Consider the following 19772-nt stretch of genomic DNA (forward strand, 5'->3'; position numbering starts at 1 on the left):
ACAAGCAGTCCTTTTAAGGATATCAAACCGCCTAAAATAGGCACGTAAAGTAAAAGGACATGTAAATAGCAAAGTATCCATTCTGACACTCGGCGCCGGCGATACACTATTAAACAATTATCGAAAGCAAATGTAATATCCTTAAAAAAAAGATTTGCGCGGAAAGTTAGAGGATTACTGCCGTAGACGTCATGACGTCTATCCGCCCACTGGAGGACCGCGTCGCTGTCTCAACAAAACAGCCCTTCTTGTTTTTCGTGCCATAGGGAGTCGCTGTCAGTGGTGCTTTATTTTTCTGCAGCAAGATGGCGGCGGCAGGTCGGCAAGAGTTGGCCCAGCTCATGAATTCGAGCGGCTCACACAAAGATTTGGCTGGAAAGTGAGTATTTCGCAGACCGTCATTGTCTTTCTTTATGTCTCCTACAAGTGGATTGTGACGTTTAAAGACGTTTTGACTTTCTTCATGTGGTGTTTGGGTCAGTTTGGAATGGGTGGACTGGCACCCCTCCGGTATCCCTGTCACAGTATTTCGATGTGCTCGTGTCCGAAGTGATTTGACATAAGGCCCACCTTTTACATGTTTGGTAGTACATAAAAATACATTCAGAACAGTAATGGTGGTCCGTCGACTTTTACATATGCCTTTGCATAGGTGGGTGACGATTTTCGTATTGTTGGTAAGTTCTGTGCTACTGCACACCTCCTGGTATTTGAAAATTAAGAGGAAATGAAGTGCCGAATCGAATTTAAATGGCGTTCTTGTTTTGATACCGGTAGATGAATTAGTTTTTACAAGTTAAGCTGTGTTCACCACCATGTTTCAAATTAGATGTACATAATGTACCTATCTGTATGGCGTGCCATTTTAGATAATCTTATACAGTAGATAGATAGATAGATACTTTATTAATCCCAAGGGGAAATTCACATACTCCAGCAGCAGCATATATTAAATTAAATTAAAACACAGTATTAAATTAAAGAGTAATAAAAATGCAGGTAAAAACAGACAATAACTTTGGATAATGTTAACGTGGTTAACATTATATAAAGTTATTGTCTGTTTTTACCTGCATTATTATCAATCTTTAATATTGTTTTTTGTATCAGTAAGGTGCTGCTGGAGTAAGTGAATTTCCCCTTGGGATTAATAAAGTATCTATCTATCTATCTATCTATCTGTCTATCTGTCTATCTGTCTATCTATCTATCTATCTAACGTTTATCCGCCCCCTAGAGGTGGAATTGAAGAGTCGCATAGTTTGGGGGAGGAACGATCTCCTCAGTCTGTCAGTGGAGCAGGACAGTGACAGCAGTCTGTTGCTGAAGCTGCTCCTCTGTCTGGAGATGATACTATTTAGTGGATGCAGTGGATTCTCCATAATTGATAGGAGCCTGCTGAGCGCCAGTCGCTCTGCCATGGATGTCAAACTGTCCAGCTCCATGCCTACAATAGAGCCTGCTTTCTTCACCAGTTTGTCCAGGCGTGAGGCGTCCTTCTGCTTAATGCTGCCTCCCCAGCACACCACCGCGTAGAAGAGGGCGCTCGCCACAACCGTCTGATAGAACATCTGCAGCATCTTATTGCAGATGTTGAAGGATGCCAGTCTTTTAAGGAAGTATAGCCGGCTCTGTCCTCTTTTGCACAGAGAATCAGTATTGGCAGTCCAGTCCAATTTATCATCCAGCTGCACTCCCAGGTATTAATAGGTCTGTACCCTTTTCACACAGTCACCTTTGATGATCACGGGGACCATGAGGGGCCTGGGCCTCCTAAAATCCACCTTGGTTTTGCTGGTGTTCAGGTGTAGGTGGTTTGAGTCGCACCATTTAACAAAGTCCTTGATGAGGTTCCTATACTCCTGATGCAGCCCACGATTTCAGTGTCGTCAGCGAACTTTTGCACATGGCATGACTCCGAGTTGTATTGGAAGTCTGATGTATATAGGCTGAACAGGACCAGAGAAAGTACAGTCCCCTGCGACGCTCCTGTGTTGCTGACCACAATGTCAGACCTGCAGTTCCCGAGACGCACATACTGAGGTCTGTTTGTAAGATAGTCCACGATCCATGCCACTAGGAATGAATCTACTCCCATCTCTGTCAGCTTGTCCCTAAGGAGCAGAGGTTGGATGGTGTTGAAGGCGCTAGAGAAGTCTAGAAACATAATTCTTACAGCATCACTGCCTCTGTCCAAGTGGGAGAGTGATCGGTGTAGCATATAGATGATGGCATCCTCTGCTCCCACCTTCTCCTGGTATGCGAACTGCAGAGGGTCGAGGGCGTGGCGTACCTGTGGCCTCAGGGGGTGAAGCAGCAGCCGCTCCATGGTCTTCATCACATGTGACGCCAGAGCGAGAGGCCGGAAGTCTTTCAGCTCACTGTACTGCTCCTTCGCCGCCCTGAGCTGGACTCTTGAGTTCCTTCTGCACATGCTTGAGCTTATGCTGATCACCGCCTTTAAAAGCCCTTTTCTTCTGGTTCAAAAGGCCCTTTATGTCACTTGTAATCCATGGCTTGTTGTTAGCATAGCAGCGTACTGTTCTTACTGGAACTACAATGTCCATTCAGAAGTTGATGTAGTCAGTAGTGCAGTCAACAACCTCCTCAATGTTCTCACTATGTGATCCCTGCAGGATATCCCAGTCCGTAGTTCCAAAGCAGTCTCTCAGAGCCTGCTCTGCCACAGGGGACCACTTCCTGAATGAGCGTGTGGTTGTAGGTAGCTTCCTCACTCTTGGTTTGTAGTGAGGCTGTAGCAGAACCAGGTTATGATCTGCTTTCCCAAGTGCAGGCAGCGGGGTGGCGCTGTATGTGTCTTTAACGTTTGCATACAGTAAGTCAATAGTCGTATTTCCCCGGGTGTTACAGTCCACATACTGGGAGAAGGCAGGTAATGTTTTGTCCAGCGTCACATGGTTAAAATCTCCAGCGATTAGCATAAGCACGTCAGGATGCTGCGTTTGTAAATTAGCAACAGCAGAATGGATAATGTCACTTGCTATCTCCATGTCTGCCCGAGGAGGGATGTAAACAATAACAACAATGACGTGTTGCAGACCAACTTCGACAAAAGAAGAACATAAATATTAAATTAAATCTGCTATTATATGTGTGTAACATTAACTTAAATCTGCTATTATATGTGTGTATATGTGTGTATATATAAGATTTATTCCACACTTCCTGATTCCAATGTATACTTGACCTTGCTGTACCACTGCTTTATTTTGAAAGCAAAGTATTCATGCGAGTTTTAATTCTTTCAGGGATTCATAGCGTGTGAACAGTAACCCTTTTGAAATACTCAGTGGCAGAATGGAGAGAAAAATGGTTCAGATTCAATAGAATCCAGTAGTGACCAATGCTGTACAATGGCAAACGATGTGGAAAACGTCCAGTGGAAAAAAGAAAAATAATCTCATTTTATTTGTGTCACATGCTGTGCAATCTGGTAAACATCAATGGGAAAAAAAAGAAATAAAGATCTCACACTTGTGTCATGTAAGCCATATGACTGTTATTCAGTTTAATGCCCAAATGTGCAGAACGCATGGTTTTTGGTAAAATATTGAAGGGGGAGAGGCGGGTCTTCAAGTAACAAATAAAAAAATATTATTGGTCGGAGTATTTCTTTAAAAGTCAGTTTTCTGTACTGGATGACCATAGATTGACATATGTACATGAGTGTGCACTTTGATGGACTGGTGCCCATATAGGGTTGGGCAACAGATTAGCAAAGATTCTAGTTATTTGCAGCTCTAAACTTAGATAATGGAAAAAGGAATATGGATAGATAGTAAATGTAGTTGTCAACTTTTAAACTGTATCAGTTGACATATAACCTGTTAAACAATAATATAATGGTAACATTATCAAACAACGTTAAGATATTTTCAAAACAATATAATGTTGCGTTTTTGCCAGTCATTGTAATGTCACTCATTTCATGAGTTTTGACAGTCATTAGAGTAAAAATGCCTTCTAAATAAAGGTTATTTTAAAAAGATTCTGAACTTTAAATATTTATAAGTTAAATTGAAGATAGTTAGAAATAATTTCTAGTTTTGAGCTTATAAAAATTCAAAAATATTTTGTTTCATGATTCTTTCTGAATAAAATTATAGTCCATGATTGTTTGGTTAGGGATGGATTTGATGAGGGAGTTGGTATTCACATTGCAGTCTTTGCTTACAAAGATGAAAAGGGATTGTGGACAATAACATCATGATTCATCCCACTTCAATGTAGAGGTTTACTAAACACAGTAGAACTAAAGGTATTAAACTAAATTTGCTTCACATTAAAATAAAGGGTAATTTTTTTGAGAAAATTGTGTTGTGTATTTCAGGGGAGGACCACAATGGTGGCAGTGGTTAATACTGCAGCCTTTCAGATCCATTATCCTGAGTTTCAGTCTTTTTATGCCTGGTTGTTGACCATGTGGAATTTGCATATTCTCCTGCATCTGCCTGCAGTTTTTCTTTCATTTGATTGGCAGTTTCATGAGTTAGCCACAGGGGGTGCACAAACCAGTGTGTTTTTTCGTGCCGGTCCCAAGCCCGGATAAATGGGGAGGGTTACGTCAGGAAGGGCATCTGGTGTAAAATTTTGCCAAATCAATATGCGGACAACAATACAAATTTCCATACCGGATCGGTTGATCCCTGGGTTAACAACAACACCACCAGTACTGTTAGCCAACAGGCCGCTGGCTACTGTTGGCCGAAGAGAAAAGGAGAAGAAAAAGGGGGAGACGTGTCCGGAGGCAGGAGGAGAGGAGGAAGGTAAAGAGAGTGGAACTGAGGGTAGGAACTTTGAATGTTGGCAGTATGATTGGTAAGGGGAGAGAGCAAATATGATGGAGAGAAGGAAGGTTGATAGATTGTGCGTGCAAGAGACTAAAGAGAAGGGAAGTAAGGCCAGGTGGAACGGAGGTGGATTCAAATTGTTCTATCATGGTGTGGATAGGAGGAGAAATGGAGTAAGGGTTATTCTGAAGGAACAGTATTTCAAGAGTGTTTTGGAGGTGAAAAGAGTGTCAGACAGAGAAATGATTATGAAGCTGGAAATTGGAGGTGTGATAATGAATGTTGTTAGTGAATATACCCCCAAGTTGGGTGTGCAGTGGATGAGAAAAAAGGTTTTTGGAGTGAGATGGATGAAGTGATGAACAATGTACCCAAGGGACAGAGAGTGGTGATTGGAGCAGATTTCAGTGGACATGTTGGTGAAAAGAACAGAGGTAATGGGTAGGTATGGTGTCAAGGAGAGGAATGAAGAAGGTCAGAGGATAGTGGATTTTGCCAAAAGGATGAACATGGCTGTGGTGAATACGTATTTTAAGAAGAGGGAGGAACATAGGCTTACGTCCAAGAGTGGAGGAAGATGCACACAGGTAGATTACATCCTATGCAGAAAAGTCAATCTGAAGGAGATTGAACACTGCAAAGTGGTGGCAGGGGAAAATGTAGTTAAGCAGCATAGGATAGTGGTCTGTAGGATGAAGTTGGAGATCAAGAAGAGGGAGGGAGGACAGAGCCAAGGATTAAATGGTGAAAGTTGAAAAAAGGAAGACTGCAAGATTGAGTTTAGGGAGGAGGTAAGACACACACTTGTTGGCAGTGAATAGTTACCAGACAGTTGGGAAACTACAGCAGATGTAGTAAGGGTGACAGCAAGAAGGGTGCTTGGCGTGACATCTGGACAGAGGAAGGAGGAAAAGGTAACCTGGTGGTGTAATGGGGAAGTACAGGAGAGTATACAGAGGAAGAGAATGGCAAAGAAGAAGTGGGATAGTCAGAGAGATGCAGAAAGTAGACAAGAGTACATGGAGATAAGGCGCAAGGTGAAGAGAGAGGTGGCGACGGCTAAAGAAAAGGCGTATGATGAGTTATATGAGAGGTTGGACACCAAGGAGGGAGAAAAGGACCTGTACCGATTGGCTAGGCAGAGGGACCGAGCTGGGAAAGATGTGCAGCAGGTTAGGGTGATAAAGGATAAAGATGGGAACATACTCACAAGCAAGGAGAGTGTGTTGAGCAGATGGAGAGAGTACTTTGAGAGGCTGATGAATGAAGAGAACGAGAGAGAGAGAAGAGGTTGGATGATGTGGAGATAGCGAATCAGGATGTGCAATGGATTAGCAAGGAGGAAGTAAGGACAGCTATGAAGAGGATGAAGAATGGAAAAACGTTGGTCCAGATGACGTACCTGTGGAAACGTGGGGGTGTTTAGGAGAGATGGCAGTGGAGTTTTTAACCGGATTGTTTAATGAAATCTTGAAAAGTGAGAGGATGCCTGAGGAGTGGAGAAGGAGGGTACTAGTGCCGAAATTTAAGAATAAAGGGGATTTGCAGGACTGTAGTAACTACAGGGCAATAAAATTGATGAGCCACAGCATGAAGTTATGGGAAGGAGTAGTGGAAGCTAGGTTAAGAAGTGAGGTGATGATTAGTGAGCAGCAATATGGTTTCATGCCAAGAAAGAGCACCACAGATGCGATGTTTGCTCTGAGGGTGTTGATGGAGAAGTATAGAGAAGGCCAGAAGGAGTTGCATTGCGTCTTTGTGCACCTGGAGAAAGCATATGACAGGGTGCCTCGAGAGGAGTTGTGGTATTGTATGAGGAAGTCGGGAGTGGCAGAGAAGTATGTAAGAGTTGTACAGGATATGTATGAGGGAAATGTGACTATGGTGAGGTCTGCGGTAGGAGTGACGGATGCAATCAAGGTGGAGGTGGGATTACATCAGGGATTGGCTCTGAGCCCGTTCTTATTTGCAATGGTGATGGACAGGTTGACTGATGAGATTAGACAGGAGTCCCCTTGGACTATGATGTTTGCAGATGACATTGTGATCTGTAGCGATAGTAGGGAGCAGGTTGAGGAGACCCTGGAGAGGTGGAGATATGCTCTAGAGAGGAGAGGAATGAAGGTCAGTAGGAATCCATATTACTAACCGAGAATGGTAAACCGGAAGGCACGGACTCAGGTACACGGCGATGGACCCAGGAGACATAGTGCGCAGGCGCCTACAGCGCGCGTCTCATAAACCACAAGCGAAGTCTGATCCACCACGAACGAAGAGTCACGGCCCAAAAACGAAAGAGCTCAACTAACGTGAATAAGAAATGAAGCAACAACGCACCCATAGCTAACGACTAACGACACAGCCACACAAAAAAGAGGATTCTGCGCTGCACTCCAGAGTCAAACGGAAGAGGCTACGGAGGCCCCACGGGTCCACAAAGATAGTACAGAAGGCGCGGGAAAGTACGAAAGGTGCAGGCGCCTTCAACGCGCTTCTGAACTAAACGTCCACACTACACAGCATGGTCCACGCGCTTCTAACACACCTCAAGCATAAACACGAGAGAGTACAGAAACCCCACAGATCCGGACTCCACAACATATGTGAATCACATTACAGTAATACAATATTAAGCACGTTACACATGGACAACTGTATGTAGCCCTCTCAAGAGAGTACAGAACCCTACACGTCCACACTACACAGCATAGTCAAACCGACATAGTACGGAAGGTGCAGGCGCCTACAATGCGCTTCTAAAGCACCGCAGGCAAAAACCCGAGATAGTACAGAAGCCCCGAAGATCCGGAATCCACAGCATATGTGAATCACATTACAGTAATACAACACTATAAGTACTCACAGAAAACACAAACAGAAGAGGCTTCCGCGTCCCGCCCCATAGTCAAACCAGAGAAAGTACGAAGTCCCCAAACGTCCACAAAACACAGCATAGTTAAACATGAGAGTACGGAAGGTGCATGCGCCTATGCACCGCAAGCGAAGGAGCCACGGCTCAGAAACGAAAGAGTTCAACTAACGGAAATAGGTAATTTTAACTGTGAGTGCAATTATCCATATTACTAACAGTAAACAACGTATACCTAATCAACAAATCCCAAGGACAGACCATGGACAGAGTCGGCCTTTACCTCTCTGAGCCTGTATTTAGACATGGACAACTTTATGTAGCCTTCTCAAGAGTTTGGCATGCATGTGACATTAACGTCAAGATTATAATAACTCCATACCAAGGAAAACTCATTCAAGGACAACACGCCGTCTTTACTACAAATGTGGTGTATGAAGATATCCTTTGTACGTCATCTACACCTTTACACTCCAATATATCTCATACATAGATCTGCGCAAACTCAAAGACATTCTATACTTACATAACATAACAATTAAACTGCTATTGTCATTTACGTATATTACATAGACCTACAGATGTCGTGACGGTGAACATGATACATATGTAACAATTACCAAGACAGACAATAATCTCTTTCAAATCTATTTCGGGTTACCCAAGACCAGGGGTTGGCGAGCGAAGTCCCCTAGTAAGACAGAATACATGTGTGTAAAAGAGAGAGAGGTCAGTGGAATGGTGAGGATGCAATGAGTAGAGTTGGCGAAGGTGGATGAGTGTAAATACTTGGGATCAACAGTACAGAGTAATGGGGATTGTGGAAGAGAGGTGAAGAAGAGAGTGCGGGCAGGGTGGAATGGGTGGAGAAGAGTGTCAGGAGTGATTTGTGACAGACACATATCGGCAAGAGTGAAAGGGAAGGTCTACAGGACGGTAGTGAGACCAGCTATGTTATATGGGTTGGAGACGGTGACACTGACCAGAAAGCAGGAGACAGAGCTGGAGGTAGCAGAGTTAAAGGTGCTAAGATTTGCACTGAGTGTGACAAGGATGGATAGGATTAGAAATGGGTACATTAGAGGGTCAGCTCAAGTTGGACAGTTGGGAGACAAAAATCATAGAGGCGAGATTGTGTTGGTTTGGACATGTGCAGAGGAGAGATGCTGAGTATATTGGGAGAAGGATGCTAAGGATAGAGCTGCCAGGCAAGAGATTAAGATGAAGGCCTAAGAGAAGGTTAATGGATGTGGTGAGAGAGGACATGCAGGTGATGGGTGTAACCGAACAAGACGCAGAGGACAGAAAGGTATGGAAGAAGATGATCCGCTGTGGTGACCCCTAATAGGAGCAGCCGAAAGAAGAAGTGTGCCTTTGATAAATCTGATGGCTCTGTCCATGGCAGTTCACTTACCTTGTGTCTAGCGTGGCAATGTTAGGTTCAGTTGTGTTTAACTTCAAACTGGAAAGAGTGGGTTTGAGAATATTAGGGTTGTGTTACGCATTTAAACAGAGAAAATATTTTAAAGTATGTTCTATTAAAGATCCATATGTCTAGCAAAGTCATGTGAGTAGAACCAATAATTCATTAGCTCTGGTCCACTTTTCATTGTAATTAACATTTCAGGACTTTAGAAAATTAGAACATTCTAGACAAGAACAGGTCATTCAACCAAACAAAGCTTGTCAGTCCTAGCCACTTAATTATTCTAACAAAAAATCTAGTCTAGTTTGGCAAATCCCTAAAGTCTTACACAGTAAAGTAGCTTATTCCAAGTGTCTTTGGATCTCAGTGTAAAGAAAACTTCCTAATGTTTGTTAAAAAATTTTCCAACTGTATTTCCTTGTTATTGATGAACTCATTTGAAAATAGCAGTCTTGATCCACTGTACTAATTCCCTTCATAATTTTAAACACTTCAGTCACATCACCTCTTAATCTTCTTTTGCTTAAACTCGAAAGGTTAAACTCTTTTAACTTTTCTTCATAATTCATCTCCTGTAACCCTGGAATGAGCCTAGTTGCACTTCTCTAGACCTTTTCTAGTGCTGCTATGTCCTTTTTGTAGACTGGAGACCAAAACTGCACATAGTACCCCAGATGAGGCCTCACCAATGCATTATAAAGCTTCAGCATAACCTCCTTGGATGGTACTCTATGTATCGTGCTATATAACCTAACATTCTGTTGGCCTTCTTAATGGTTTCTGAACTCTGTCAGGAAATTGATAGCTTGGAGTCCACTACGGCTCCTAAACATCTATATTACTAAACGACGGTTTAATATATGTACGGAAGGCGGACGCAGGACGCACCGAGGCGCATGCGCCAGAGTGCCTCAGCGCCCCAGAGTCAAACCCAGCGGCTTCCCAGAGTCAGTAGGTGGCGCCCAAACAACACAACCTGTACGAGACCGCATAGATGCACCCAAACAACACAACCTGGAAACTAAACTTGCTCTAATCCACTGTGCCAGCAGTGTGGCATATTTGAATCACATAACGGTAACTTCTACCTAACGACACAGCCACAGAAAAACAAAAACGAGACCGCATGGATGTGCCCAAACAACACAACCTGTAAACTAAACTTGCTCTAATCCACTGTGCCAGCAGTCAGTGTGGCATATTTGAATCACATAACGGTAATTCAGTATTAAAAGTAAGAGTTGTACCTAACGACACAGCCACAGAGAAACAAAAACGAGACCGCATGGATGTGCCCAAACAACACAACCTGTAAACTAAACTTGCTCTAATCCACTGTGCCAGCAGTCAGTGTGGCATATTTGAATCACATAACGGTAATTCAGTATTAAAAGTAAGAGTTGTACCTAACGACACAGCCACAGAGAAACAAAAACGAGACCGCATGGATAAAAAAATATATGTATTTAATTCAATGAAAACTTTACCAGGATGCTCCCACCCTCCATCATTTGTCATTCCTCCAAATATCGGCGGGAATAGAAACTGATTGCCATTCTTGCATTTGCGATTCTTTAGAGAATCGGGGATTTACTCGTTTCTCATAAAGATTTTTAGACCTTCCACCATGTATTCAAACCTAGCATTTTTACTTTCTATGTGTAATACTTTTACATTTACTGACATTAAACTTCATCTGCCACAAATCTGCCCAAACCTGTATGCTGTCCAAGTCCCCCTGTAATGCTTTAACAGATTTCAGATTATCTGCCAATCCATCTATCTTGGTATCATCTGCAAACGTAACCAGCTTGTTACTTTTATTTCTGTCCAAATCATTTACAGTATATATAATAAAAATTGCAGTGGCCCTAGCACTGACTCTGGCGGAACACCACTCTTAACATCAGCCAATTCTGACAAGGTTCCTTGCACTGTCACCCTCTGTTTCCTGTGCCTGGGCCAATTCTGCGACCATTTAAAAACATCACCCTGAACTCCCACTTCATTTAGTCTGATGCCCACCTCTCATGTGGCACCTAATCAAATGCTTTCTGAAAGTCCATATAAATAATATCATATACTCCACTTTGATCATATCCTGTTATTGCTTCCTCATAGAATTCAAACATTTTAGTAAAACATGACCTTCCTCTTCTGAACTCATGCCGACTGTTCAGAAAAACTAATGTACTTGCCATGTGCTGCTCAATGTTATCCTTAATAATTCTTTCCATTAATTTTCCTGTGAAGCATGTTAAGCTTACTGGCTGCTTGGATCTGCCCTGTCCCCTTTGTATATAACGTATATATAATTTCCCCAGTGTGCAGTGACCTCCCAAAATATGTGTCAAGGGTTTATTTATGTACTCGCGAACCTTCTTAAGAACTCGAGGGTAAATATTATCTGGTCCTGGTGATTTGTTTGATTTCAGCTTATTTAATCTGAGAATTATTTCTACCTCTACAATTTCCAAATCAATCACTACCTCCTTAGTAGTCCCATTTACCGCTGTGAACACCTCAGAAAAACGCTTATTCACTGTCAATATTTTTAATTCCATTTTACTATTTCTGATGCACGTCACCTCCTCCTTCACTGTTCTTTTACTATTAAAATACTGAAAGTCTCTCTTTGGCTTGTCTTTTCCCTCATCTGTTATATTCCTGTCCAACTGTCTTTTAGCTTCCCTAATATTCTTCTTAATGGTTGCCCTCATGTTCTCATATTCCTTACGATTGTTTGGGTATTAGCTGCATTGTAGTTTTGATTTTAACATTTTTGGTATGCATATACAAGTTCATGTATAAGACAGACCATTTGAAAGCATGCTTTAGAGAATGGGTGGTTGGTTACAAGTACATTCTGTCTATTTCTAAGCAACAACTGTACCCAGTGACACCTACTAAGACATGCTTCACTATTTCCACATACCCAGAATTCTAACATTTTTCACACTTACTAGCCTTATTTAGTCCTTAGTCATAAGCTCAGCCTTCTAAATCTCTAAATCCCTTCTTTGTCACCAGTAAGCAATATTAAGTTAAAGCCACATTATTCTTAAAACCAGATTCACCTAAATTGCAGTAGTCTGTTGGCCTAATCTGAAATTATGTTAGTGTAGTGTTCAGACAGTGTAATATGTGAAGAAGTATTTTCATTGGTATTCATATTTAATTCATTAACTATGAGTCCACATATAGTATGAAGGGTATTTTTTTTTTTTATTGTGTTAGATATTCGATGATTTCCAAGACTTCAGTTTCACTGACTCAGTACAGTATTTAACTTTACCCATGTACTACTGGACGTTTAACAGAAAGCAAATTATTGTTAGATGAAAAGGTGAAGGTTCACTATGGCTATATATAGTAGGTGTCTTTAACAGTCATTGTGTTTTCAATGTTTGTTTTCATTGCGTTGGTAAAGTGCTTTCTTATTGTTACAGGTTCATTTTATTATATTGCATGTAGTGTACATACAGTGTAATATATTGCCTTTTGCCAACAGAAAAAATCTGGAGAGAAATTATAACTAAGAAATGCATTAACTCAAAGGTACCATATTAATGCGCATCACAACTGAATTTTGTGCCGCATTCCAATTATAAACTTGCAGAATTGGCTCAAAAGCACAGTAAAACAAGTATTCTAATCAACCAAGAGCATTAGTTAAAGGCAGTAATTTGATTAAGAGACTGTGGAAAAAGTAAGCTATAAAACACCTAGTTTAACAAATGCAAAAATCACATTTATTTGTAGATGTCACAGGGAGAATGTTTGAGAAGATATCCGTACATTCTGTAGTAAAGAATACAATTGTAATTAATCTATTCGTCTAGTATTTGATTTCATTTTAAAACGGGCAAATCTATACTTGGAATTAATCTTTAGAAAAACATTTAATTCACGTGTATGGTTAAATTTATTATTTATTTTTATGGAACCTAAACTTGCAATGTGTCAGAAAATATAACCGAGTTGTCAGATATTCAATACTTAGCATGTGTAGAAATGTGCCCATAAATAAAATGCTTTTTAGCGTTGATGGTTTCAGTTATATTTTAACATATGCTCACTGCAAAACCAGCTCAAGGCCAGAGATGTTACTGTATAATTTTCTACACTCCTTTGTTTGTTTATAAAGCTTTTTGCATACACTGCAAAGACTGCTGCATTTTTATTCACCACAAAGGACAGAAAAATTGGGAGAACATTAAACTATGAGACATGCACACAATGGATGAGTAGTCTACTGGTGACTTTGTACATGTGCATTGTGATGTAGCTACTGTATATATTGACAGTGTTGTAGTGACTGGCTAAAGAAAGCTGCATTTTAACTTAAGTGGCGCTTAGTTCCTCTTGATTTCTTTTTTGTGTGAGCTTATCTTGTACATTTTGTAGAGGTCTTCTGCCCTGTCAGTAAGTTGTTCTTGCATGCTTATATCACAAGGAAGAGACATACGAAGTTCGTGCTTGGTATTAAATCATGTAAAAAATGTTATCTTTATACAGTATCATGTGCATAGCATAATCACTACAGGCTTTTTACACATGGAATTTCAGCACACTTTGCTAGCCAATCCTATGGAACGATTTAAAGCATCACACAAACACAGTACATACTGTACATAGAAATACCTTAACTGTTTAACAGGCTTTTGGGCTTTAGAACTCTTCTTTTCTCAATGCAGAACAGTTAGGATGGGTTTGTGTTACTGTTTATACAGTGGTGTGAAAAACTATTTGCCCCCTTCCTGATTTCTTATTCTTTTGCATGTTTGTCACACAAAATGTTTCTGATCATCAAACACATTTAACCATTAGTCAAATATAACACAAGTAAACACAAAATGCAGTTTGTAAATGGTGGTTTTTATTATTTAGGGAGAAAAAAAAATCCAAACCTACATGGCCCTGTGTGAAAAAGTAATTGCCCCCTGAACCTAATAACTGGTTGGGCCACCCTTAGCAGCAATAACTGCAATCAAGCGTTTGCGATAACTTGCAATGAGTCTTTTACAGCGCTCTGGAGGAATTTTGGCCCACTCATCTTTGCAAAATTGTTGTAATTCAGCTTTATTTGAGGGTTTTCTAGCATGAACTGCCTTTTTAAGGTCATGCCATAGCATCTCAATTGGATTCAGGTCAGGACTTTGACTAGGCCACTCCAAAGTCTTCATTTTGTTTTTCTTCAGCCATTCAGAGGTGGATTTGCTGGTGTGTTTTGGGTCATTGTCCTGTTGCAGCACCCAAGATCGCTTCAGCTTGAGTTGACGAACAGATGGCTGGACATTCTCCTTCAGGATTTTTTGGTAGACAGTAGAATTCATGGTTCCATCTATCACAGCAAGCCTTCCAGGTCCTGAAGCAGCAAAACAACCCCAGACCATCACACTACCACCACCATATTTTACTGTTGGTATGATGTTCTTTTTCTGAAATGCTGTGTTCCTTTTACGCCAGATGTAACAGGACATTTGCCTTCCAAAAAGTTCAACTTTTGACTCATCAGTCCACAAGGTATTTTCCCAAAAGTCTTGGCAATCATTGAGATGTTTCTTAGCAAAATTGAGACGAGCCCTAATGTTCTTTTTGCTTAACAGTGGTTTGCGTCGTGGAAATCTGCCATGCAGGCCGTTTTTGCCCAGTCTCTTTCTTATGGTGGAGTCGTGAACACTGACCTTAATTGAGGCAAGTGAGGCCTGCAGTTCTTTAGACGTTGTCATGGGGTCTTTTGTGACCTCTCGGATGAGTCGTCTCTGCGCTCTTGGGGTAATTTTGGTCGGCCGGCCACTCCTGGGAAGGTTCACCACTGTTCCATGTTTTTGCCATTTGTGGATAATGGCTCTCACTGTGGTTCGCTGGAGTCCCAAAGCTTTAGAAATGGCTTTATAACCTTTACCAGACTGATAGATCTCAATTACTTCTGTTCTCATTTGTTCCTGAATTTCTTTGGATCTTGGCATGATGTCTATCTTTTGAGGTGCTTTTGGTCTACTTCTCTGTGTCAGGCAGCTCCTATTTAAGTGATTTCTTGATTGAAACAGGTGTGGCAGTAATCAGGCCTGGGGGTGGCTACGGAAATTGAACTCAGGTGTGATACACCACAGTTCGGTTATTTTTTAACAAGGGGGCAATTACTTTTTCACACAGGGCCATGTAGGTTTGGATTTTTTTTCTCCCTAAATAATAAACACCATCATTTAAAAACTGCATTTTGTGTTTACTTGTGTTATATTTGACTAATGGTTAAATGTGTTTGATGATCAGAAACATTTTGTGTGACAAACATGCAAAAGAATAAGAAATCAGGAAGGGGGCAAATAGTTTTTCACACCACTGTATATAGAGAGAAACTGTAGTCTGATGCCTCTATTTCACTTATTGCATGATTTCGTTGAGATTGCTCTCTGAGAAAATTGCTTAATCTTCCTGTACTGCACCTGGAAAACATTTTATTAAATCTTTCTAGTTACCATTATATTTAACTTATGAAATAACATGTAAATGGGCATTGGGCAGTGACTCTTTTTTATTTTTTTTAATTTTGATATGCTTTATTAATCCACATTGGGAATTTTTGTTTTGTATTAACTTTTGGGGGTTAGAGTGTAGGGTCAGCTGTTGTGTAGTGCCCTTGGAACATTTTTGACTCTCCTGTTTTCTCTGTGTTATTAGTAAATAAAAGAAAACTTGCAAACAAAATTATTCAAGATGTGAGGTGCTTTTCAATGAAAGGAATAATTTGAGGTATCATTTAATCAGTCTAACTTGCAGATACAGTTAGGTCCATAAATATTTGAACAGAGACAACTTTTTTCTAATTTTGGTTCTGTACATTACCACAATGAATTTTAAATGAAACAACTCAGATGCAGTTGAAGTGCAGACTTTCAGCTTTAATTCAGTGGGGTGAACAAAACGATTGCATAAAAATGTGAGGCAACTAAAACATTGTACACACTCTCAAATATTTTGAGCATATATTGTGATTACATCTTTCCATCATGTAGACTGCAAGTATCCAGCAGGAAACCCGTGCATCTTTTTATCTTGGTTATAAACAATTGGTGCAATTTTCATGTTTGCTGATTTGAAATAAAAATAAGTACAAAATCTAGAGCATTCTCACGTTCTGGTATGGGATCAGTTTGCTTTTCTCTCTCTTTTTTTTGTTTAGCCTTTTGTTTTACTGTGATTGAAGTGGTAAATGAGGACTATTGCAGTGACTGTGAATTGAAGGTGTGTTGAATGAGTGTCGGAGCCACTCGGGTACTACGCTGCAACTTTGTGTTAAAAGGCAATATTGTGCTGTACATGGTTATAGAACATCAGAAGTGATTATCATAGGCATTCAGTAACTTGAAATTTAGGCGGAAATTATAGTATTTTGGAACAAAAGTTAGAAGATGAAGCAATTATTCAAATAATTCCAGTAAAAACAGCAAATCAGGTGAACTTTGGAATTAATTGTTTTGTTTCTCTCTCTTTTTTTTTTTTTTTTTTTTTTGCAGGTATCGACAAATTCTCGAAAAGGCTCTGCAGTTAACTGGTGCTGATCAATTGGAGTCTTTAAAGGCCTTTGTGGAAGCTAGTGAGTTTTGCTTGTTGTCTTTATTTGAGTTGTGTATGTTTGTATGTTTCTGTTTTAAACTTATTTTACTCCTTCTGTTTCCACATTTGGTAATTTTAGTCTTGCTATAGTCTTATCTGAATATTTTAAGTATCCGCGTGATTAGAGAAAAACTGAGCTGTAAAGATTTGAATGTTCCTTTTCCATGGATACTGCATCTTAGTGAGTTTTCTTTTGAAGTTTATTTAACATTTAGAATGTTGGAGTAATATCAGCTTTGTATTTTGCAGACGAATAAAGAATGGGTCGATTAGTTACACACTTCAGCTGTAGCATTAAAAAGAGGTTTTGAAGGAAAAGAATGGGATTTTTTCAGTCTGTATAAAATTTATTCTTAACCTTAAACAAATTAAGTACGTCATCATACTGTCAGAAGTTATTTGTGTTTAAATAAAAATAAATTAATTGGTTGATAGCACTGAATTTCTATTCTTCATAAATTAACAAATAACCTTAGTAGATAAATAAAAAATGAGGTGTCTCATAAAATTAATTGTTTTTTGATTGCTATTTGCCAATCCCATTTTCCCTGCTGAATTGATGGGGAAATCTACCATAGAAAAGTTCTGCAGATAAACTGGCCATTTATCATGCTACTTTCTGTAAATATGGTGTCATGAAATGGAGTACTAAAACTGCTATTGAATTTATCTTGATTTTATAACAATACATTTATTACTGTGAGCAAGAAGTATCCCTTTTAAGATTAAAGTCTTGAACTCAGGAAAACTATTAACAGCTCAGTCCTGCTTTTTCTTTCAGCATTGTTGAAAGTGTAAAAATATCAATAAACTTAGGTTTTAAGTTTGTCTCTGCTGACACACATTACGCTTTGGCTTGCCTTTTCTGTAGTATTTAATTATTTAGAATAATCCCACATTACTTTGTTTTAAACACTCTGACATCAAGAGCTTTGGGACAATGGATTAGAAGTAATACATAGTTTGTATTTTTATATATATGGTTAGAAACAAACTCTTTCAAGGAAGTTTATATGCAGATATATATTGGTGTCTAAAGTTTAACAGTAACTAATACACATCTTTCTGTGAGTGTCTAGGTTGTCCTCTGTTACCCCAAAGATATACATGTTAGGTAAATTAGCAGCTCTAAATTAGCCTAGTGTGAATGAGTGCGAGTGAGTGAGAGTGTTAATGTTCTATTCAGTAGACAAGCAACCTTCCACGGACTGTGTCAAGCCTCGTTTCCATTTCTCCCAAGACAATGATCTATTTCCTATTACTCTGAATTGGATAAGCAGTCTAGAAAATGGATAGTTGGGGTATATTTTTAAATATTTAGCAGTTGTTTCTTGTCTAATGGCATGGATTGAAGAACACTTTTGGGGACTTCTCAACCAGAGATCTGCACAGGAATGATTAAATTTTGCCCCTGTGTTACCACGTAGAATGTGTTTTGCAGAAAACCAGCTTAAACCTCCAATTGAAATTATTCACTCCTTGATGAGTTAGCTCTGAATGCTGGTGTCTTCTAACAGCATGTTTCTTTGGTGGACACAGCAAGCTGCACCTGCTGTATTCAAATGTTAATTAAAACAAAATACACTTTTTTTTTCTTCTCTTAAGCTTTGACCCTTGGGGACGAAAAAAGTATAACTCATATAAATCACTTTATCAACTTTTCTGAATAAGGAGTATGGTAATATAACATAGTGAATGGGAATGGTGAACTTTAATGACTATGTTGTTTCTTTTCATACCAACGTTACTGCAAATTAGCTGGATGGTAATCTCTACTCCAAATTGCCTGTTCCTTAACTTTCAGCTTGTTTGAGATCTGTTGACTGAAGTCATTAATTTGAATTTATTGTTAAGATTCTTGGAAGAAAATGCTAATTCACAGATCAGACATAGTTGCCATGCCACATTCAGGTCAAGGTGTGATTAATGGTACTTTTTGATGTTATCTTTTAGGCACAACTTTCATATGTTTTAGTTAACTGTCTGTTATAGGCACCTTTTGCCTCCTTTCATCATCAGTCTATTTTTAATTCTAGGATTGTCCACGGCCATAACTTTGAGTTGGTTGTGCGTTCTTAATATACCCGAGAGTCTTAAGTCCTTAGTCTTGCCCAAACTTCTTTGGGATTGCACACCTACCTGATCCATATTTATCTGAATGTTTACTTTAAATTGTAATCTTTACACATAATGCAGTCGCCGAGTAAGAACTCATTTATATAGGAAAGACAGGCTTACTTAATAAAGTGACCACTCCATTCATTTGGTAAGATGTTATCCTGCTTGTTTGTACTGTTAGATTGTAATTGATACTAATCATAATTTCTGCTGTTAATTTTGGTTATTTAAATGGTTTGGAAGTCTCAGTACATTGATGAAAAATGGCTGTGGAATTTTTGTGGCACCATTCTAAATTGTACTGGTGTTTCTTGTACCACTCGTGTTTTTCAGTGGTCAATGAAAATGTCAGCTTGGTAATATCAAGGCAGCTGCTAACTGATTTCTGCACCCACCTTCCAAACCTCCCAGACACTACAGCGAAGGAGATCTACCATTTCACTTTGGAAAAGATCCAGCCTCGAGTGATTTCCTTTGAAGAACAGGTGAGGCATAAAGTAGAGAGCATGTCAAAAGTGGAATGACATTTCAGTAAAATGACAAATTGTTGTTCACAAAGAAATTATACTGAGGGTTTTGAATTTCTGGAATGTATTTTTTTTATATATATTTTATATTGGGGAAAAAAAACAATCATCGGATGTTTTATAGTGTGCATCAGTTTTAAGATGAAACATATATATGAAACATAAGTATTGAACGTTGATATTCTGTCTACTGATGCACTTATGCAACATATGAGGTCTGATTTCCCATTTAAAAATTATAATTTTCAGATAAATTCATCTATTTTTCAACTAAAGCTTTCTGAGTTGATACCAAAATGTTTGTGTACTTCATAAACTTATTGAAGCATAACTTATTTATAACTTTATTATCACAGTAAGAGATGTTATTATTCCTCAGTTTAACCTTTAATATTCATGTT

At 39.5% G+C, this 19772-nt stretch overlaps 1 protein-coding gene across 2 annotated transcripts in view; it reads left to right on the forward strand.

Moving 5' to 3' along the window:
- The first annotated feature begins 255 nt into the window (after positions 1 to 255).
- The window catches only part of cops4 (COP9 constitutive photomorphogenic homolog subunit 4 (Arabidopsis)), a 62507-nt gene continuing 42990 nt past the window's right edge, over positions 256 to 19772 (forward strand). For both annotated transcript variants that reach the window (XM_051929672.1, XM_051929673.1), the window contains exons 1-3: positions 256 to 379; positions 16627 to 16706; positions 19178 to 19329. In XM_051929672.1, coding sequence (XP_051785632.1) covers positions 306 to 379; positions 16627 to 16706; positions 19178 to 19329 — 306 coding nt within the window. In that variant the 5' untranslated portion in view covers positions 256 to 305. The remainder of the gene's footprint in view (positions 380 to 16626; positions 16707 to 19177; positions 19330 to 19772) is intronic.

This window comes from Erpetoichthys calabaricus, chromosome 7 (genome assembly GCF_900747795.2).
Source record: "Erpetoichthys calabaricus chromosome 7, fErpCal1.3, whole genome shotgun sequence".
NCBI lineage: Eukaryota > Metazoa > Chordata > Cladistia > Polypteriformes > Polypteridae > Erpetoichthys > Erpetoichthys calabaricus.